The 22,365-nt window shown below is 39.3% G+C and overlaps 2 protein-coding genes across 4 annotated transcripts in view; one reads left to right on the top strand and one right to left on the bottom strand.

The window, feature by feature from the left end:
• Positions 1 to 22,365, bottom strand: part of DUSP16 (dual specificity phosphatase 16) — a 182,592-nt gene that overhangs the window by 122,240 nt on the left and 37,987 nt on the right. The gene's annotated exons all lie outside the window — the stretch shown is intronic.
• Positions 1 to 22,365, top strand: part of CREBL2 (cAMP responsive element binding protein like 2) — a 33,373-nt gene that overhangs the window by 2,337 nt on the left and 8,671 nt on the right. Inside the window, exon 1 of one of the 2 annotated variants that reach the window (XM_067008746.1) lies at positions 16,506 to 16,600. The exons of the other annotated variant lie outside the window; for it this stretch is intronic. Within the exon in view, the coding sequence (XP_066864847.1) occupies positions 16,595 to 16,600 (6 nt within the window). The 5' untranslated portion in view covers positions 16,506 to 16,594. Of the gene's footprint in view, positions 1 to 16,505; positions 16,601 to 22,365 lie in introns of those variants that run through there. 2 annotated transcript variants of the gene reach the window in all.

Consider the following 22,365-nt stretch of genomic DNA (forward strand, 5'->3'; position numbering starts at 1 on the left):
TATGGGTGATGGAGTCCCCTGTATAAGGGGAACGTTGAGGCTTGGAAGTATTTGGTGGTTGTGCTGGTGGGAGCATAAAAGAGGACAGACTGGCTGACAGCAGGGCCAGGGCAACAGGAGGATGACAGCAGGAGCAGCAGTTACAGAGAGGCAGTGTTTGAATGAGCGGGTCAGGAAACAGGATGATGCTGTGATGACCTCCCTTTGTAAAGATTCTGTATTCTGAGTTGTTTTCATCAGTGGTGGTGAATGAGTTTGCCGAGGGCTTTCCACCTTCTGCCGTCTAGTTTCCTGGAGTCAGGGCAGGACAGTTTTGAATGGGAGTGCAGCTTTGCCTTCCAGGTAGGTAGCAATGTGCCTGGTATGTTGCATCATAAAGTACTGATTAATAGTGATTGAGTTGAATTGGAACAGAGTGGCATTAAGGAGACTGCCCTAGATGTCCCTGGGCTTTATTAAGCAGTTTGCTCTATTGAGCCAGCCAGTCAGAGTATACAGACTACAGCTAATGGGAAAAATAAAGCAAGAGACAGACTGGGCATCTGAAAGGGGGGCTTGGGGAAGTGCTAAGTAGCAGATCTCAAATTCTGATTGACTAGATTTCTACTTAGGCTAGTTGGGAAGGAAAAAGTCTTGGCTAAGTTATTTAACCTTTTTGAGCTTCCATTCTATCTGTTAGATGGTCAATACCCTCTTTCCAGGCTTTGTTGAGGGTTAGAGAGAATGCATATGAAGCATCGAATACAGAGTCTAACACACGATAGGCACTCAGAGAATATTGTCCTTATCATGTTACCTCTCAGTGACTTCCTCGGTCTTTAACACAGTGCAGTAGGCACCTGAGATGCTCATTTTAGTAATTTTTAAGTGTGCATTGTTGCATGACATTTGCAGCTGTGTTTCCCCCACGCTACCCTCTGCTCCTAACTGTGCCCCCCAGTGGGACAGGGACAACGGGATGGGGCATGAAATGACCTTAAGCTGTGCCCTTAACTGTCAGATTGTGTGAGGAAGGTAGTCTCCTGAGCCTACCTGCTTGTCCACCACTAAGAAAAAAAGCACTTGTTTTTATGAAAGCCTCTTCTCCCTAACGTGCTGCATTCAATTACAAAGAAAATTGAAATGTGTTATTTTCAGAGGCTTTGATCGTAGACAGAGGGTTTCTTATTTTCTATTTGACTTTCATGTTTATCGAATGAACGAATGAGTAACTTGAAATATCCTAGACCAGCTGTGTTCCTGCCGCAGACTAAGCTGGTAAAAGACCACCATTCTGTATTGCCCAGCCTGACAGTTGAGGGCACCAAGTTCCAGCTGAGGGGCTGGTGAGAGAGCGGGTCAGCCCCTGGCCACAGGATGCTAATATGGGCAGCCCTTCTCCTCCATACTTCCTTTCCACCTGTGCTCCACGTGATTATTTGAAAATGAGGTTTCTTATACCTTCCTTACCCCTTAGGTCATGTGTTCCATTCGGTTGTTCTGCGTACTGATGGTTCTCACAAAAATTTTAACCTGGCCAAAAATCTCTCTGACATTCCCAGAGCTGTCCTTTGGCCCCTGAAGTCCCTCCTGTTGGCCCCTTAGCCATCCTTTGCGATAGCTGGAACTACCCTCCCTGGGCAGTGCCACGAAGCCCGGAGACTTTCTGCCTTTTCTGTCCTCCTGCTCTGTCCATGCTTTCCATGACAGCAAGACAGAGAGCCAGCTCGTTTACCAGACTAGACAGCAGGTGTTCATGTTTTAAATGAGCTTTCCTTACCTGCACAGGCTACGGGTACATTTTAACGATGGTACCTCTACAGATATCAGTTGAAATCTCAGTTTAAATAACCTTATTCAGAATGTTTTGCTCTTTAAGATTTTCCTAAAAGTTTGTTCATTTATTCATTCATCGTCAAACATTTGTTGGACACCTAATATGTATGTAATACGAGGCATTGTGCTAGAGATACAAAGACAAGAGGAGCTTATGTTTCAGTGGGCGAGACAGACATACAGAAAAATAATTACAACGTGGTGAGGTAAGAAATGAGGGCGGTCGTGGCAAAGTGCTTTGGGGGCACTAAGAATGGATGCTTAACTGGTATGCCAGGCATGGGTTCACACAGGAGGAATGAATCTGTAAGGAAGAATAGGAGTCCCTCAGAAAGTGGGAAAGAGGGAATATCCTGTACTAAAGCATATTGCACTGGGAAATAAGTATTTTGGTACAGGCTAGAGCAGGAATTGGGGAATTTTCTTTAAAGGGGCAGATAGTAAAATTTACTATCACGGGCCATGGCCATTTGTGGGCCATGTGATCGATCTCTGTTGCAATTAACTCTACCACTGCAGCGTGAAGGCAGCTCTAGGCAGAATGTAATGAATGGATGTGGCTGTGTTCTGATAAAACTTTATTTCCCCAAACAGGCAACAGGCTGGCTTTGGCTTGCCAGCTGGGCTGGAGTTTACTGATCCCTGAGCTAGAGCATAAGGCACAAGTAGAGGTGTGGGCAGAGATAAGGACGGAAGGATAATCAGGGGCCAGATCATGATTCGCTTGGCAAGTTAAGCTCAGAAATTTGGGCCAGTATTTTTCAAAGTGTGAAATAAAGAAGACTGAGTCAGAATTTGGGGGAACAGGGCCTGGGAATTTGAATTTTGTTTGAAAACCATGGCACCATAGTTGTTGAGGAGCTATTAAAGGATTTTAAAGCAAAGGTGATAATATCAGATTTGTGTTTTCAAAAAAAATGTTCATGGCTATATGGAGACTGGATTAGGGTAAAAATGTAGGAACTGGAACAAGACTAGAGGCAGATGGTCCAATTAGGAAGGAACATAGATTTTGGCATATAACCAGGGTTCAAATCTAATTTCCACCACTTTAAGCTATTATGATTTTGGACAGATTGTTATTTTTTTATTGAAGTATAGTTGATTTACAGTACTGTGTTAGTTTCAGGTGTACAGCAAAGTGATTTAGTTATATATATATTTTTCGGATTATTTTACATTATAGGTTATTACAAGATACTGAATATACAGTAAATCCCTGTTGCTTATCTATTTTGTGTATAGTAGCATGTATCTGATAATCCCATAATCCTATTTATTCCTACCGCCCTCCCTGTCCCATTTGGTAATCATAAATTTGTTTTCTATGTCTGTGAGTCTGTTTCTATTTTGTATATAGGTTCATTTGTATTATTTTTTGATTCCACATTAAGTGATATCATATAATATTTGTCTTTGTCTGACATACTTCACTAAGTATAATATTCTCTAGGTCCATCCATGTTGCTGCAAATGGCAACATTTCATTCTTTTTTATGGCTGAGTAATAGCCCATTGTATATATATATATATATATATATATATATATATATATATATATATATACCACATCTTCTTAAGCCAGTAGTCTGTTAATGGGCATGTGGGTTGTTTCCATGTCTTGGCTGTGGACTGCTGGAGTGCTGCTGTGAACATTGGGGTGCACATATCTTTTTGAATTAGAGTTTTCCTCTTTTCCAAATATATACCCAGGAGGGGGGTTGCTGGATCATATGGTAGTTCTATTTTTGTTTTTTTAAGGAACCTCCATACTGTTCTCCGTGGTGGTTGTATCAATGTACATTGCCAGCAACAGTGTAGGAGGATTTCCTCTTCTCCACACCCTCTTCAGTATTTATTATTTGTAGACTTTTTGATGGTAGCCATTCTGACAGATGTGGGGTGATACCTCATTGTGGTTTTGATTTGCATTTCTCTAATAATAAGCGATGTTGAACATCTTTTCATGTGCTTGTTGGCCGTCTGTATTTCTTCTTTGGAGCAATGTCTATTTAGGTCTTCTGCCCATTTGTTGATTGGGTTTTTGTTTTTTCGGTATTGAGTTATATGAGCTGTTTAATATTTTGGATATTAATCCCTTGTCATTCGCATTGTTTGCAAATATTTTCTCCCATTCTGTAGGTTGTCTTTTTTGTTGATGGTTTCCTTTGCAGTGCAAAAGCTTTAATGTTTGATTAGGTGCCATTTGTTTATTTTTGCTTTTATTTCTTTTGCCTTGGGAGACTTACCTAAGAAAATATTGCTATGGTTTATGTTGGCCAATTATTTTAATCTTTTCAGAACTGTATTTCTTTACCTATAAATTGGATGTGTTAATAAAGCCTTATTGAGTCAGCGTGAGAATTAAATGTTATATATGTATTAAAAAAAAAACTTAGTACATAATGGGTTCACAATAAATGCTGGTCCTCTGTGCGTCCTCACCAGCTTGGTTAGATCGCTCAGAAGAAAGGCCTGAGCTGAAGACCATGCTAGAGACCATTACGATGTAGGTTGTGGTTGATGCAGCATAAAATCCTTGAAGGATAAAGAAGGTGGACAGAAGAAAGAGCTAAAGAGACAGAACCCTGGAAAACTTTAAATGATCAGAAGAGGCCAAGGAATATGACTCAGCAAAATAAACTGAAAAGGAGAGGTTAGTGATACAGGAGAACCAGAAAAAAAAGGTTGTTATTCCATCTAAAGTAAGTAGTGAAAAAGTATCCATTGGACTTCAAAAACAGGAGATCGTTTATGAACCTAGCATGAGAAGTTTCAACAGAGTGAAGGGGCAGAAGCCAAAATGTAGCGATTGAGGAAGAGTGGGTGGCAAAGAAGCAAAGACAGTTAAGTATACAGGCCGACCTCTCAGAGATACTGTGGGTTCATTTCCAGACTACTGCAGTAAAGCAAATATATAATAAAGCAGGTCACATGAATTTTTTGGTTTCCTACTACATATAAAAGTTATGTCTACATTACACTGTAGTCGATTAAGTATACAATAGCATTATGTCTAAAAAACTAGTACATACCCTACTTAAATCATACTTTACTGCAAAAAAATGCTAGCCATCATCTGACAGTGCTGGGTTGCCATAAACCTTCAGTTTGTTAAAAAATGCAATAAAGGGAAGCACGATAAAATGAGATATGCCTGTAGGCCACTCTTACTGAGTCAGTTTGTAACAGTTTGGGACGTTGCTAAAATACATGTAGTATTATATTTAGCTTCAAACTGTAATAGCTGGGGAAGGGGAGGATTAGGGGTTGGGAGAGGAGAGTCAGGAGTTAACAGTCAGAAATCCCTGCTTTATCTTGTTTCTCCTCTGTTGATGAGAAAAACTGGCAGAGGGTTAGCAGCAGGAAGATGTGATTAGACTTTCTCTCCTTCTGAAGATCTGGTAAATAAGAAAAGAGAAGAAGCCTAACCAACAGCTGTGAAGGAAGTTATGGGAGCCTTAACACCAAATGAAAGTATAGCTGCGTGTTTTTTTTCTTTAAAGTGGTAAAGAGCAGTGGCTGGCCACATTCATATCTATCTTATTTTTCTTTAGTCGATGGCAGATAATGTTTCACTTTAGGTTTTCAAAAGAAAAGTGAAACAAGCTTTCCTGCTATTTTCCTTCTTAGCTGGGGCTGACGCTGCCACTTCATGTAAATGCAGTAATTCTCTTAGACTTAACAACTTGAAACTTTTATGAGTCGCCTTAAGAATAAGAGCATTAGGGGACTTCCCTGGTGGCACAGTGGTTAAGAATCTGCCTGCCAATGCAGGGGACATGGGTTCGAGCCCTGGTCCGGGAAGATCCCACATGCCGCGGAGCAACTAAGCCCATGCGCCACAACTACTGAGCCCACGTGCCACAACTACCCAGCCCGTGTGCCTAGAGCCCGTGCTCCTAAACAAGAGAAGCCACCACGATGAGAAGCCCACTCACTGCAACGAAAAGTAGCCCCCACTCGCTGCGACTAGAGAAGGCCCGCGCGCAGCAATGAATACCCAACACAGCCATAAATAAATAAATAATTTTTTAAAAACAGAATTAGAGCATTAGGATGTAAATAAGTTCTAAAAGAGTGGTAAAATAGTAAGAGTTATTGATTGGTTTTTGAGATTTTATATCCCTTATGAGAGAGGTTTGGTTTTCTTTTTTTTCTTTTTTTTATCAGCTTCTGTAAGCTGGTGGTAGTGGTGGTCATAGTTAATACCAATTTAAATTAAATTGCAAAATATTGCTAATTTTTCTTTGCATTTATTCATCCAATTACCCATCTTTTAATAAATGCCTTTTCAATGCGTGGCTCTGGGCCAGATACAGTGGGGATTGGAATAGAAAACACAGCTTCTGTGCTTGCGGTGTGCACATTACTTGGAGAAGATAGAACTTAAAACTGTGAGGCCACTAAAAATAACCAGTATACCATGTAAATTCAGCGTGATGGTGACTATATGTTCCAGAAATTCGGAGACGAAAAATAATATGTGGACAGAAGGTGATTGTCAGCAAGAGCTTCACAGAAAGAGGGCCAGGGCTGACCCTCAGCAAAGGGAGCGTGATATTTGCAGGTTTGGGTCGGGCGGCGGGGGTGGGGGTGTGGAGAGGGAGCGTTTAGAGGGGTGGTGAGTATAGGTAGGGGTGCAGGGCGCGCGGTGAGCTCCCCGAGGACAAAGGCAAGACTTGTCGGGAGAAACGAAAGGGAAAATTGGCTCGTGAGCAGGAGCCTGGATGCAGTGGGCTGAATGGTGGCCTCTAAAAAGATACATCCATGTGCTAGTGGAACCTGTAAATATCCCCTTATATGGTAAAAGAGTGAATATTATATGGCCCCAAATGTGATTTGGTTAAGTATCTGAGAGGAGGAATGTATCCTGGGTCCTCTGGGTGAGCCCTAAATCCAAAGGCAAGTGTCCTCCTAAGAGAGGCAGAGGGGGCTTTGACAGACAGATGTGGAGGCAGTGTGACTACAGAGGCAGAGGCCACAAAGGAAGGAATGCGCACAGCTGCCAGCAGCCGGAAGAGGCGGCCGATGGCTTCTCCCCTAGGGCCTCTGGAGGGACTGCAGCAGCCCTGCCAGCTTTCTGGCCTCCAGAACAGAGAGAGTACATTTCTGTTGTTCGAAGCCACCAACTTCGTGGTGGTTGTTACAGCAGCTACAGGAAGTCAGTATTCTGGATTTGGTGACCTGGTAAGCAGTGCGGAGCCAGAGGCCTTCCCTTGAGCTGGAGCGTGACATGGCCAAAGGGCCGTTAAAGTTTGTTCTTTCTATAACGATCAGGTATTACTTTTTTACAATGAAAAAAAAAATACACTAAAGTTATTTTAATAAGCTGAAAAGAAAGGCTAATTTGGCAGTTCTTTGCAAGATGGATTAACCAGGGAAGTAAGGATGGAAAAGGAGGGATGGGAGGGAGACCCACTGGGAAACCCACGGCAGTACTCTGTAAGTAGGGTAGGAATGTAGGTAGTAGGAATAGAGAAGAAGAGCGAAATCAGACATGTTGTAAAGGAATAAACGGGCATGACTTCAGTGGGTGGGCACAGAGAGTCGCAATAGCAGAGGGAAATTTCAGAGACGCATCAAATGAAAAAACTTCATTAGTTAACCACCTCACCGCTGTCCTCCATCAGGTGACTCCTGTCACAGTGAGCTGGATTAAATGAATCCAGCCATTAAATGAATGACTATATAGCATTAATACAGCACTGCATTTAAAGCACCTGTCAGTTTTAGAGCCTTTTCAGGGAGTTGTATGTTCAGGTTAACGAGTCCTACCTAGGAATCTAGAAGGGAAATAGCCGTGCTTGATGATAGTGAAGTCATCTTGTGACCACTGAGCATCTTGAGTCAGTTGCTGTGATGCTAATCAGGGGAACTTGGGTTCTATCTAGATTTATATCCATGAAATAAAGAGATCACTGTGCTTCTCTGTGTGTGTGTGTGCGTGTGTGCGTGTGTGTGCGTGTGTGTGTGTGTGTGCGTGCCCACGCGTCCTTCTACCAGCATCACTCCTGTACGTACTGATATCCTGCCCTTTATAATGGTGTTTATTTCATGTCTGCTGCATTTCAGAAGTCTAATAAATATATTAAAGGTAAGGACCCTATCTTCTTACATTAATATTCCTAGAGTTTGACAGTGTTTGAGGCACAGTGAGTGTTCAATAAATGGTTGTGAAATAAAGAAATTAATTTTCCCCCCTTTACCTGAAAAAGATGAGGATAACAGTGTTTACCTCCCCTGGTGTGAAATAATGTGAGCCTGACATGTGGAGGCCAAGCTCAAGGCCAAGCTCAAGGCCTTGCCCACCGTGACTGCTTGCTCCCTGCATGCCCAGATGTAGCTCTGAATTTATTTTTGTTGTTTGTTCCTAAAAAGCCGAAGTAAAATGATCCAAGAATCTTTGGAATAGGATTTAATCTGGACACTGGAGTCCTCCTCATTTGAAGAAGCCCGTAAAGAGCGTGCATCTACAATCACGCCTCTTCTTTCCACAGACGTTAAACCCATTGACTGGGGAGCCTGTGGCATCAGGAACTCCCTCTTGGCTAAATGCAGTAGTTTTATCTTAATTCTCAGCCTTTTAAAACTCATAAATTAGGAGCTTTATGCTTGACCCCTCCCCTCCCTCGTGTTCTTTCTCATCTGCTTGTGTCTCTGTGCCTCCGTCGCTGCTATTCTTTCTGCTCTCTAAGGTTCATGTCATTTTAAAAAATAGCCCATACCATAAAATTCATCCTTTTCGAGTATATAATTCTGTAATTTTTTTAGTGTATTCACAGTTGTACAATGATCACCACTATCTCATTCCAGAACATTTTCATCACCCCAAAAGAAACTTATAAACAAACTGTTATACTCATATAATGGAATGTTATTCATATTATTTAGCAATAGAAAGAAACGAGCTATTAAGCTACAAAAAGGTGTGAGGGAACTTAAGTGCATATTGCTAAGTGAAAGAAGCCAGTTTGAAAAGGCTACCTACTATATGACTGCAACTGTATGACATTCTGGGAAAGGCAAAACTGTAGAGTAATAAAGGTCAGTGGTTTCCAAGGTTTCACGGGAGAGGGAGGGAGGAATAGGTAGAGTGCAGGGGCTTTTTAGGGCAGTGAAAATATTCTGTATGATACTCTACTGGCAGATATATGACACGATGCATTTGTCAAAACCCATAGAATTGTACAACACAAAGAGTGAACCCTTAAGTAAACTATGGACTTTACTTATTAATAATATATCACGGGCTTCCCTGGTGGCGCAGTAGTTGAGAGTCCGCCTGCCGATGCAGGGGACACGGGTTCGTGCCCCGGTCCGGGAAGATCCCACATGCCGCGGAGCGGCTGGGCCAGTGAGCCATGGCCGCTGAGCCTGCGCGTCCGGAGCCTGTGCTCCGCAACGGGAGAGGCCACAACAGTGAGAGGCCCGCGTACCGCAAAATAAAAAAATAAATAAATAAATAATATATCAACATGGGGTTCATCAATTGTAACAAATGTACCACACTAATGCAAGATGTTAATAGGTGAAACTGCAGGCAGAGAGAGGTGATATATGGGAACTCTGTACTTTCTGCTGAATTTTCCTGTGAACTGAAAACAGCTCTAAAAAACAAAGTCTTTAAATTAAAAACAAAACAAAAAAACCTTTAGTAGTCACTCCCTATGATCTCCTTCTCCTTCCAGCCTTAAGCAACCACTAATCTACTTTCTGTTGCTATAGATTGCCTATTCTAGACATTCCATGTACGTGGAATCATATAGTATGTGGCGTTTTGTATTTGGCTTCTTTCATTTGGCATAATGTTTTCAAGGTTCATCCATGTTGTACCATGTATCAGTACTCCGTTCCCTTTTTTGGCTGAATAATATTCCATTGTATGGATATACCACATTTTGTTATCCATTCATCGGTTGATAGATATTTGGGTTGTTTCCATTTTGTAGCTGTCATGAACAATGGTGCTCTGAACATCTGTGTACAAGTTTTTATGTGACATATGTTTTCATTTCTTTTTGGGATACATGTAGAAGTAGAATTGCTGAGTCATATGATAATTCTGTGTTTAATATTTTGGAGGAACTGCCAAACTGTTTTCCAAAGTGGCCACCATTTTACATTCCCAACAGCAATGCATGAGGGTTCCATTTCTCCACATCTATACCAGTTCTTGTTCTTGGCTGTCTTTTTGATTATATAGCCATCCTAGTGGGTTTAAAGTGGTATCTCATGATTCTGATTCACATTTCCCTAATGACTAATGATGTTAAGCATTTTTTCATATGCTTATTAGCCATTTGTATATCTTCTTTGGAGAAATGTCTATTCCAGATACTTTGCCCACATTCTAATTGGATTATTTATCTTTTTATTGTTGAGTTGTGAGTATTCTTTATATATTCTGGATGTAAGTCCCTTATCATATCTATGATTTACAAATATTTTCTCCCATTCAGTGCATTGTCTTTTCACCTTTATGGTGTCCTTTGAAGCAGAAAATTTTTAATTTTGTGAAGTCCAATTTAATTTTTCTTTTGTTGCTTGTGAGGTCATACCTAAGAAACCATTGCCTAATCCAAGGTCACAAAGATTTATTTGTGTGTTTTCCTCTAAGAGTTTTATAGTTGTCTCTCTTACATTCAGACCTTTGTTCTGTTTTGAGTTGATCTTTGTGTATGGCATGTTGTAGGAGTGCAACTTAATTCTTCTTTGTAGATATCCAGTTGTTCCAGCACTGTTTATTGAAATGACTATTCTCTCCTTATTTCTCTATTGTTTTGGCACCTTGTTGAGAATCAATTGACCATAAACATAAAGGTTTATTTCTGGATTCTCAATTCTTTTCCATTGATCTGTATGTCTGTCCTTGTGCCAGTACCACACTATCTTGATTAGTGTAGCTAATAAGTTTTGAAATCAGAAAGTGTGGGTCCTTCATCTTTGTTCTTTTTCAAGATTGCTTTGGCTTTTTTGGGTCCATTGTATTTCCATATGAATTTTAGGATTATCTTGTCAATTTCTGCAAAACGTCAGCTGGAATTTTGATAGGAATTGTGTTGAATCTGTAGCTCAATTTGGGGAATATTGTCATCTTAACAATATTAAGTCTACCAGTCCATTAACATGCAATGTCATTCTTTTTATTAGGTCTTCTTTAATTTCTTACAGTGATTTTTGTGGCTTTCAGTATATGTCTTGCACTTTTTTTTTTTTTTTTTTAAATTTTAGGCTGAGTTGGGTCTTAGTTGCGGCATGTGGGATCTTTGTTGTGGCATGCAGTATCTTTCGTTGCAGTGCATGGGCTTTTCTCTAGTTGCGGCACGTGGGCTCTCTAGTTGTGGCGTGCAGGCTCCAGAGTGCATGGGTTATGTAGTTGTGGCGCACAGGCTTAGTTGCCCCGTAGCATTTGGGATCTTACTTCCCTGACCAGGAATCAAACTCATGGCCACTGCATTGGAAGGCAGATTCTTAACCACCGGACCACCAGGAAAGTCCCTGAACTTCCTTTTTTTTTTTTTTTTTTTTTTTGCGGTATGCGGGCCTCTCACTGCTGTGGCCTCTCCCATTGCAGAGCACAGGCTCCGGACGCGCAGGCCCAGCGGCCATGGCTCACGGGCTCAGTCGCTCCGCGGCATGTGGGATCCTCCCGGACCAGGGCACGAACCCGTGTCTCCTGCATCGGCAGGCGGACTCTCAACCACTGCGCCACCAGGGAAGCCCCGCCTGAACTTCTTTTATTAAGTTTATTCCTAAGTATTTTATTCTTTATTCTAAATGGAATGTTTTCATAATTTCATTTTCAGCTTGTTCGTTGTATATAGAAACACAACTGATTTTTGTATATTGACCTTGTGTCTTGCAACTTTGTTCAACTCATTTATGAGCACTAATCGTTTTTTTGTGGATTCCTTAGGATTTTTTATATATAAGATCATATCCTCTTCAAATAGAAATAGTTTTATTTTTTCCTTTGTAATCTGAATGCCTTCTCTTTCTTTTTTTTCTTTTTTTTTTTTTTTTTTGTGGTATGCGGGCCTCTCACTGCTGTGGCCTCTCCCGTTGCGGAGCACAGGCTCCGGACGCGCAGGCCTAGCGGCCATGGCTCACGGGCTTAGTTGCTCCGCGACATGTGGGATCTTCCCGGACCAGGGCACGAACCCGTGACCCCTGCATCGGCAGGCGGATTCTCAACCACTGCGCCACCAGGGAAGCCCCTTCTCTTTCTTTTTCTTGCCTAATTGCTGTGGCTAGAACCTCCAGTACAGTGTTGAATAGAAGTGACAAGAGATGACAAAAATCCTTGTTTTGTTTCTGATCTTTGAGGGGAAGTATTCAATCTTTCACCTTTAAATGATGTTAGCTGTGGTTTTTTCATAGATGCCCTTTACCAGGTTGAAGAAGTTCCCTTCTATTCCTAGTTTTTCGAGTGTTTTGGTTTTTTTTAAATCGTATAAGGGTGTTGGATTTTTTTTTTTTAATTGGCATTGGGTCTTCGTTGCTGTGCACAGGCTTTCTCTAGTTGCGGCGAGTGGCGGCTACTCTTCGTTGTGGTGCGTGGGCTTCTCATTGCGGTGTCTTCTGTTGCAGAGCACAGACTCTAGGCGTGCGGCTTCAGTAGTTGTGGCACACGGGCTTAGTTGCTCTGTGGCATGTGGGATCTTCCCGGACCCCAGGGCTCGAACCTGTGTCCCCTGCATTGACAGGCGGATTCTTTTGTTTTTGTTTGTTTGTTTGTTTGTTTTCTGTACGTGGGCCTCTCACTGTTGTGGCCTCTCCTGTTGTGGAGCACAGGCTCTGGATGCGCAGGCTCAGTGGCCATGGCTCACGGGCCCAGCTGCTCCACGGCATGTGGGATCTTCACGGACCGGGGCACGAACCCGTATCCCCTGCATCAGCAGGCGGACTCTCAACCACTGCGCCACCAGGGAAGCCCGGCAGGCGGATTCTTAACCACTGTGCCACCAGGGAAGCCCCAGGGTGTTGGATTTTTGTCAAGTGCTTTTTCTGAGTCTATTGAGATGAACATGTAATTTTTGTCCTTTTTCCTATTGATATGGTGTATTACAGTAATTGATTTTCAGTTGTTAGACCAACCTTTATTCCTGGGATAAATCACATAGTTATGGTAGGTAGTCCTCTTTATATGCTGTTAGATTTAGTCTGCTAGTATTTTATTGAAGATTTTTCCATCTATATTCGTGAGACATACTGGTCTGTAGTTTTCTTATATCTTTGGTTTTGGTATTAGGCTAATATTGGCTCATAGGATGAATTGGGAAATATTCTTTCCTCTTCCGCTTTTTGGAAGAGTTTTTAAAGAATTAGTGTTAATTCATTAAATGTTTGGTAATTTTCCAGTGAAGTCACCTGGACTTGTCTTTATGGGAAATTTTTTGATTACTCTTTCAGTCTCTTTATTTGTCATAGGTCTTTTTAGATTTTCTATTTCTTCTTGAGTCAGTCTTGCTATTTTGTGTCTTTCTAGAAATTTGTCCATTTCATTTGTCCATTTCAACTAGGTTATCTAATTTTTTGGCAATTTTTCATAATATTCCCGTGAAACCATTTTTACTTTGGTAAAGGTAATAGTGATGTCTTCTCTTTCAGTCTTGAGTTTAGGATTTTGAATGTTTTCTTTTGGTCAGTCTAGCTAATGGTGTGTCAATTTTGTCAGTATTTTTGAAGCAACAACTTTTGGTTTTATTGATATTTTTTTCCCTGTTGTTTTTCCATTCTCTGTTTTATTTATCTCTAGTCTGATATTTATTATTTCTTTCCGTCTGCTTGTTTTAGGTTTAATTTGCTCTTCTTTTTCTAGTTTCTTAGGGTAGAAAGTTAGGTTATTGATTTTAAAATCTTTCTTCATTTAGGTATTTATGGCTACTTCTGAGCACTGCTTAAGCTGTATCTCATAAAGTTTTGGTATATTGTGTTTTCCTTTTCATTCATCTCAAAGTATTTTTCTTATTTCCCTTGTGATGTCTTCTATGACTCATTGGCTACTTAGGAATGTCTTTTGTGTTTTATCTGTCTTATTTATTAAATACTTATTGTGTACTAAGGTAAAATATGACAGAGTCCTTGGTGCTTACTTTCTAAAAATCATGACCTTTAGTTTTAGCTTATCTCAAAGGAGAAAGTGTTAAAAACAGATAGTTAACAGAAAAGTAGGGCCTTCATTCTTTAACGTTTTTAACATATAATGAAGACAGACATAGAATTGCAGAGGCCCTGCTGAAATCTAACATCTCTAATATCCTACCTTTGAGAAATAAGTTCCCTGTGCAGGGCAAGACAAAATCAATGGCTGGCAGGTTGCTTTTCTTGGTGTGGGTTAGGGAGACAGCCTTGTGAGTGTTTCCCTTAGGACCTTTTCTCTGCAGTTCACAAATGTGTTTTGGGGAGGAAGAGGAGGTAAAATAGATAGCCAATAAAGAGGTACCTTGTTACAAAAACAGCTATTTAAATTTTCATGTGGCCCTATGTCGGTAGAAATAAAACTACAACAGAAAACAAGTTAAATTGGGGGGTTATTTTCATAGTTTTCCTTTTGGCATGTGTGTTGGTGTGTAAAAATCAGTACTTTTATTTAGCCACATTACTGTGCTTCCTCACAGAATGAGAGAGCAAGGGGACAATGTGGTTATCACTGAGTTTGTGAAAATTAGAAGAAACATTGGTAAGACTAATTTTTGGCTCAGACATATTTAAGGAATTTGTGGGGTTGATTTCAGTTTTAGTTTCTGGTTCCTCGTTTCTTTTCTTTTTTAAAAAATACAGCATGTATTTCTTTTTTTAAAATTAATTAATTTATTTTGGCTGCACTGAGTCTTAGTTGCGGCACACAGGATCTTTATTTGTGGCATGCGAACTCTTAGTTGTGGCATGCATGTGGGATCTAATCCCCAGACCAGGGATCGAACCTGGGCCCCCTGCATTGGGAGTGTGGAGTCTTAGCCACTGGACTACCAGGGAAGTCCCCTGGTTCCTCATTTCTTATTAACTTACCTTATCCATTCTCCAATCTTTATGGCTTATGAAATATGTAAAGTTCAGTTGTTAAGGCAACTAGTATACTAACCTATATTTGTATAATACCTTTTTTTTCTAACAAAGTGCTCTCATACATTATTTTACTTAAGATTTATAATAATCCTGTGATGTGTTTCACTCTCTTGAAAACTGGCACACTAATCAGATTTTATCTGACACCAAAAGCCAGTAATTCTATTACTGAGGAAAAATTAAGCTAGAGAAGTGGTGGTTATATGGTCTTAAATATAATTTTACAGATGACATAAAATGCAGGAACTCTAGATTCATTTACTGTGCCTTTCTAATTTTAAAAAAAGGAATAAAATAGTTCCAGTTTAAATATTTTGCTACCATGAAAACTAAACAAAGGGTTATACCTTTTGTTTGATTTTTTATGACTATGCTAGGTTTGTGTAAAAAATCAGTGAAGTCTGTGCAGTACACTGTGTCCTTTTACTGGCTTCTCAAATGCAGCCGTTCCTGAATTCCATTCCTGAATTAATTAAAAACAGCAATATATAAGGTATTGGATTATAGTGAGTGGTATGTGACTGATGACTCATTTTACTACATAAAGAATAGATGTGATTACCATTTATTTCACTATAGACATGAGTTTAGGCTATAATATACTGCTTTTTAAAGACTATCAATAGCAAATACACTGTTTTAATCTAGGGTGATTTCAAAGTACTTCATTGAAATTGTGCAGTTGATATAATATAGGCATAATTTAAAATTTAGCCTATAGTAATATTTGGACCAACTAGTTATGCTTCAAGTGCTAATCATATATTTGATTTTGAAAAAAAGTTCCCTGAGGTATATATTATTATATTGGAATCAAAACGTGATGATATAGAATAGGAAAGCTTTGAAAGACCAGTTTTTGAAAAGTTAGAACTAATTTGGGAGTAGTACTAAAGCAGCTGGTTTTAAGATGGTGGTGGAAAGGATTTTTTTCCAGAGCCTGAGTATTCAGTCTCATTTCAGAGCCACCCTACAAAATGCTACATGCACTGGTTAGCCATCTTGTTATGACACAGTTTCTGGTAAATGTAGCTGGTTAACATTTGATGTTTGGTTTTCCTGACCTAACCATGATACCGAGTAAAGATCTGATCTTTATAGGGTACTGGGCATTGTTGGTTTATGGTATTAGTAGTGATTCCAAACACACAAACAAATTAGAGTTTTTATATCCAAATGGAGATTGATCCTTTTAGTTTTGTTACCTGGTAAGACTTCTACATTTATTCCAATGATTTGCCAGTGTTTGAGTTTTGCATCTTGTCTTTTAGAATTGCCTTTAAAGCCTCAACAATATTCCTTTCAGTAGACTAAAGTAGTGACATTTTATTCTCTGAGGGTCATTTTCAGAAAGACCTAGACATCATTTGGAACCTCGTCAGATAAACAAAGCAGACCATCAGATTGGGAATTTAAAGAATAACGTATCATTCGAAAGTAATACGGTGAAAGTAATATTGTGTTGTGGCTTGTAAGAAACTGGCTCCAAAAGCAGCTTCCAAGAAAGCTTATTCATTGGAATAAATTTATCCCTTTCAAAGTGACTCCTTTAAAGGAAATTCATTTGATGTATTAGTTCAGTTTCATGTATTTTAAAATTCATCATTTTTATCTCATAGTTACATCTTATATAAGAACTTGGGGAGGTTCCAAAGCTAAACAGTGAAGAAGATTAAATTACTCTGGCAGTCACCAAAAAACTGTGCCTATGCAGGTAAATGAATAACAGGGATATTGAGAGGATGTCTATGACACCAGTGGGAGCAGGTAGAAATCTCCGGAAACAGTCTAGGGTTATAATTATAGACTTCTAAAGGCAGGAGACAATTATCCTGAAGATTTCAGGGACTTCTGTGTGTTCCCTTGGGCTCAACAAATTTGAAGAGGGAATTGATAGCCAAATTGTTTAGGATTCTTATTTATTTATTTATACACATTTTATATACAAATTTTATGTTTTTCTAATTGTAAATATTTAAAAATCATTAAAAAATACAGATGAGAAAAAAGCTTTTTATAATCACACCTATCAGGGAAATCCTCACTGACCTTTTTTTTTTTAATAGATCTTTATTGGAGTATAATTGCTTCCCAATACCGTGTTAGTTTCTGTTGCACAACAAAGCGAATCAGCCATATGCATACACATGTCTCCATAGCCCCTCCCTCTTGAGCCTCCCTCCTATCCTTCCTATCCCACCCCTCTAGTTCATTGCAAAGCACCTAGCCGATCTCCCTGTGCTATGCTGCTGCTTCCCACCAGCCAACTATTTTACATTCGGTAGTGTATATATCGATGCTGCTCTCACTTCGCCCTCCCACCCCATGTCATCAAGTCCATTCTCTATGTCTACCTCTTTATTCCTGCCCTGCAACTAGGTTCACCAGTACCACTCTTTTTTTTTAGATTCCATATATATGTGTTAGAGTAAGGTATTTTTCTCTTTCTGACTTACTTCACTCTGTATGACAGACTCTAGGTCCATCCAGCTCACTACGAATAACTCAGCTTCATTTCTTTTTCTGGCTGAGTAATATTCCATTGTATATATATGCCACATCTTCATCCATTCATCTGCTGATGGACATCTAGGTTGGTTCCATGTCCTGGCTATTGTAAATAGTGCTGCAGTGAACATTGTGGTGCATGTCTCTTTTTGAATTATGGTTTTCTCAGAGTATATGCCCAGGGGTGGAATTGCTGGGACGTATGGGAGTTCTGTTTTTAGTTTTGTAAGGAACCTCCATACTGTTCTCCATAGTGGCTGTATCAATTTATATTCCCACCAACAGTGTAGGAGGGTTCCCTTTTCACCACACCCTTTCCAGCATTCATCGTTTTTAGCTTTTTTGACAATGGCCATTCTGACCAGCATGAGGTGATACCTCATTGTAGTTCTGATTTGCATTTCTCTAATAATTAGTGATGTTGAGCATCTTTTCATGTGCCTCTTGGCCATCTGTCTGTCTTCCTTGGTGAAATGTCTATTTAGATCTTCCTCCATTTTTAACTGGATTGTTTGTTTTTTTTTGATATTGAGTTCCATGAGCTATTTGTATATTTTGAAGATTAATCCTTTGTCTGTTTCATTTGCAAATATTTTCTCCCATTCTGAGGGTTGTCTTTCTGTCTTCTTTATGGTTTCCTTTGCTGTGCAAAAGCTTTTAAGTTTAATTAAGTCCCAGTTGTTTATTTTTGTTTTTATTTCTGTAACTCTGGGAGGTGGGTCAAAAAAGATAAGATCTTGCTGTGGTTTATGACAAAGAGTGTTTTTCCTATGTTTTCCTCTGAAAGTATTATAGTGTCTGGTCTTACATTTAAGTCTTTAATCCATTTGGAGTTTATTTTTGTGTATGGTGTTAGGGAGTGTTCTAATTTCATTCTTTTACATGTAGCTGTCCAGTTTTCCCAGCACCACTTATTGAAGAGGCTGTCTTTTTTTCCATTGTATGTTCTTGCCTCCTTTGTTGTAAATTAGGTGCCCATATGTGCGTGGGTTTATCTCTGGGTATTCTATCCCGTACCATTGATCTATATTTGTTTTTGTGCCAGTACCATACTGTCTTGATTACTGTAGCTTTGTGGTATGGTTTGAAGTCAGGGAATCCTCCAACTCCATTTTTATTTCTCGAGATTGCTTTGGCTATTCGGGGTCCTTTGTGTTTCCATACAAATTGTGAGATTTTTTTGTTCTAATTCTGTGAAGAATGCCATTGCTAGTTTGATAGGGATTGCATTTTATCTGTAGATTGCTTTGGGTAGTGTAGTCATTTTCATAATATTGATTCTTCCAACCCAAGGACATGGTATATTTCTCCATCTGTTTATGTTATCTTTGATTTCTTTCATCAGTGTTTTATAGTTTTCTGAGTACAAATCTTTTGCCTCCTTAAGCAGATTTATTCCTAGATATATTATTCTTTTTGCTGCAGTGGTAAATGGGAGTGTTTTCTTAATTTCTCTTTCTGATTTTTTGTTTCTGGTGTATAGGAATGCCAGAGATTTCTGTGCATTAATTCTGTATCCTGCAACCTTAACCAAATTCATTGATGAGTTCTAGTAGTTTTCTGGTGGCATCTTTAGGATTTTCTATGTATAGTATCATCTCATCGGCAAATAGTAACAGTTTTACGTCTTATTTTCCTATTTTTATTTCTTTTTCTTCTCTGATTGCTGTGGCTAGGACTTCCAAAACTATGTTGAATAAGAGTGGCGAGAGTGGACATCCTTGTCTTGTTCCTGATCCTAGTGGAAATGCTTTCAGTTTTTCGCCATTGAGTATGATGCTTGCTGTGGATTTGTCATATATGGCCTTTATTATGTTGAGGTAGGTTCCCTCTATGCCCATTTTCTGGAGAGTTTTTATCATAAATGGGTGTTGAATTTTGTCAAAAGCTTTTTCTGCATCTATTGAGATGATCATATGGTTTTTATTCCTTGATTTGTTAATGTGGTGCATCACATTGATTGACTTCCATATATGGAAGAATCCTTGCATCCCTGGGATAAATCCCACTTGATCATGGTGTATGATCCTTTTAATGTGCTGTTGGTTTCTGTTTGCTAGTATCTTGTTCAGGATTTTTGCATCTATGTTCATCAGTGATATTGGTCTCTAATTTTCTTCTTTTTGTGGTATCTTTTTCTGGTTTGGGCATCAGGGTGATGGTGGGTGGCTTCATAGAATGAATTTGGGAGTGTTTCTCCCTCTGCAATTTTTTGGAAGAGTTTGAGAAGGATCGGTGTTAGCTCTTCTCTAAATGTTTGATAGAATTCGCCTGTGAAGCCGTCTGGTCCTGGACTTTTGTTTGTTGGAAGATTTTTAATTACAGTTTCAGTTTCATTATTTGTGATAGGTCTGTTTATATTTTCTAATTCTTCCTGGTTCACTCTTGGAAAATTGTACCTTTCCAAGAATTTGTCCGTTTCTTCGTGGTTGTCCATTTTATTGGCATATAGTTGTTTGTAGTAGTCTCTTATAATCCTTTGTATTTCTGCAGTGTTAGTTGTGATTTTTCCTTTTTCATTTCTAATTTTATTGATTTGCATCCTCTCCCTTTTTTTCTTGATGAGTCTGGCTAAGGGTCTGTCAGTTTTGTTTATGTTCTCAAAGAACCAGCTTTTAGTTTTATTGATCTTTGCTATTGTTTTCTTCATTTCTGTTTCATTTACTTCTGCTCTGATCTTTATGATTTCTTTCCTTCTACTGACTTTGGGTTTTCTTTGTTCTTCTTTCTCTAGTTGTTTTAAGTGTAGGGTTAGATTGTTTGAGATTTTTCTTGTTTCTTGAGGTGAGATTGAATTGCTGTCAGCTTCCCTCTTAGAACTGCTTTTGCTGCATCCCATAGGTTTTGGGTCGTCATGTTTTCATTGTCATTTGTTTCTATGTATTTTTAAATTTCTTCTTTGATTTCTTCAGTGATCTCTTGGTTATTTAGTATTAACTAGATCTGTCTGGTCTGTTGTGTCATTTAAAGCTTGTGTTTCCATATTTATTTTCTGTTTGGATGATCTGTCCATTGGTGTAAGTGGGGTTTTAAAGTCCCCTACTATTATTGTGTTACTGTCAATTTCTCCTTTAATGGTTGTTAGCATTTGCCTTATGTATTGGGGTGCTCCTGTGTTGGGTGCATAAACATTTATAATTGTTATATCTTCTTCTTGGATTGATCCTTTGATCATTATGTAGTGTCCCTCCTTATCTCTTGTAACAGTCTTTTTTAAAGTCTATTTTATCTGATACGAGTATTGCTACTCCAGCTTTCTTTTGATTTCCATTTGCATGGAATATCTTTTTCCAGCCGTTCACTTTCAATCTGTATGTGTCCCTGGGTCTGAAGTGAATCTCTTGTAGACAGCATATATATAGTTCTTGTTTTTGTATCCATTCAGCCAGTCTGTGTCTTTTGGTTGGGGCATTTAATCCATTTACATTCAAGGTTATTATTGATATGTATGTTCCTATTACCATTTACTTAATTGGGGTTTGTTTTTGTGGGTCTTTTTCCTCTCTTGTGTTTCCTGCTTAGAGAAGTTTCTTTAGCATTTGTTGTAAAGCTGGTTTGGTGGTGCTGAATTCTCTTAGCTTTTGCTTGTCTGAAAAGCTTTTGACTTCTCCATCGAATCTGAATGAGATCCTTGTTGGGGAGAGTAATCTTGGTTGTAGATTTTTCTCTTTCATCACTTTAAGTATATCCTGCCACTCCCTTCTGGCCTGCAGAGTTTCCGCTATAAAATCAGTTGATAACCTTATGGGGATTCCTTTGTATGTTATTTTTTGTTTTTCCCTTGCTGCTTTTAATATTTTTTCTTTGAATTTAATTTTTGTTATTGCGATTTTGTGTCTTGGTGTATTTTTCCTAGGGTTTATCCTGTATGGGACTCTCTGTACTTCCTGGACTTGGGTGACCATTTCCTTTCCCATGTTAGGGATGTTTTCAACTATAATCTCTTCAAATACTCTCTCAGACCCTTTCTTTTTCTCTTCTTCTTTTGGGACCCCTATAATTCGAATGTTGGTGTGTTTAATATTATCCCAGAGTTCTCTGAGATTGTCTTCAATTATTTTCATTCTTTTTTCTTTATTCTGCTCCTCAGCAGTTATTTCTACCATTTTGTCTTCCTGCTCATTTATTCGTTCTTCTGCTTCAGTTATTGATTCCTTCTAGTGCATTTTTCATTTCAGTTATTTTGTTGTTCATCTTTGTTTTTTCTTTAGTTCTTCTAGATCTTTGTTAAACATTTCTTCTATTTTCTCAACCTGTGCTTCCATTCTATTTCCGAGATTCTGGATTATCTTTACTATCGTTACTCTGAATTTTGTTTCAGGTAGATTGCCTGTTTCCTCTTCATTTATTTGGTCTTGTAGGTTTTTACCTTGCTCCTTCATCTGTGACATATTTTTGTGCCATCTCTCTCTTTTTTTTTTAATGTGTGGGATTGTGTTCTTGTCTTACTGGTTGTTTGGCCTAAGGCTTCCAACACTGGAGCTTGTAGGCTGTTGGGTCGTGGTGCTGAGATGAGGAACCATGTGAGACCTCACTCCAGTGAGTATTCCCTGGGGTCTGAGGTTCTCTGTTAGTTCAGTGGTTCACTTGGAGCTCCTACCGCAAGAGCTTCCCCCCAACCCCGGGCTCACGAATCAAGATCCCGCAAGCCACGTGGGGTGGCAAGAAAAAAAAAGGAGAAAAATAATAAAGTAAAAAATAAAATTAGACTAAGAAACTAACAGATATGTTAGAAAGAATGTAAAAATAAAAATATAGGTATGTCGACAACCGGAAGGTTTATCAGCACCACAATAGTAAAAGAGAGGAGGAGGGAAAGGAAAAAAAGGGGGTGGTGAAGGCCTTGGCTGTGGAGGGTGGGGCCTAAACAAGGGTGAGTTTTGGGTGGTGGGCAGGGCCAATGCTCAGGACCCATGGGGCTGGAAAAGGCCCTGGGCACTGTTGGGGGTGGGGCTTAGGCTCAAGGAACTG

Source organism: Kogia breviceps, chromosome 12 (assembly GCF_026419965.1).
Source record: "Kogia breviceps isolate mKogBre1 chromosome 12, mKogBre1 haplotype 1, whole genome shotgun sequence".
In the NCBI taxonomy this organism is placed as follows: domain Eukaryota; kingdom Metazoa; phylum Chordata; class Mammalia; order Artiodactyla; family Physeteridae; genus Kogia; species Kogia breviceps.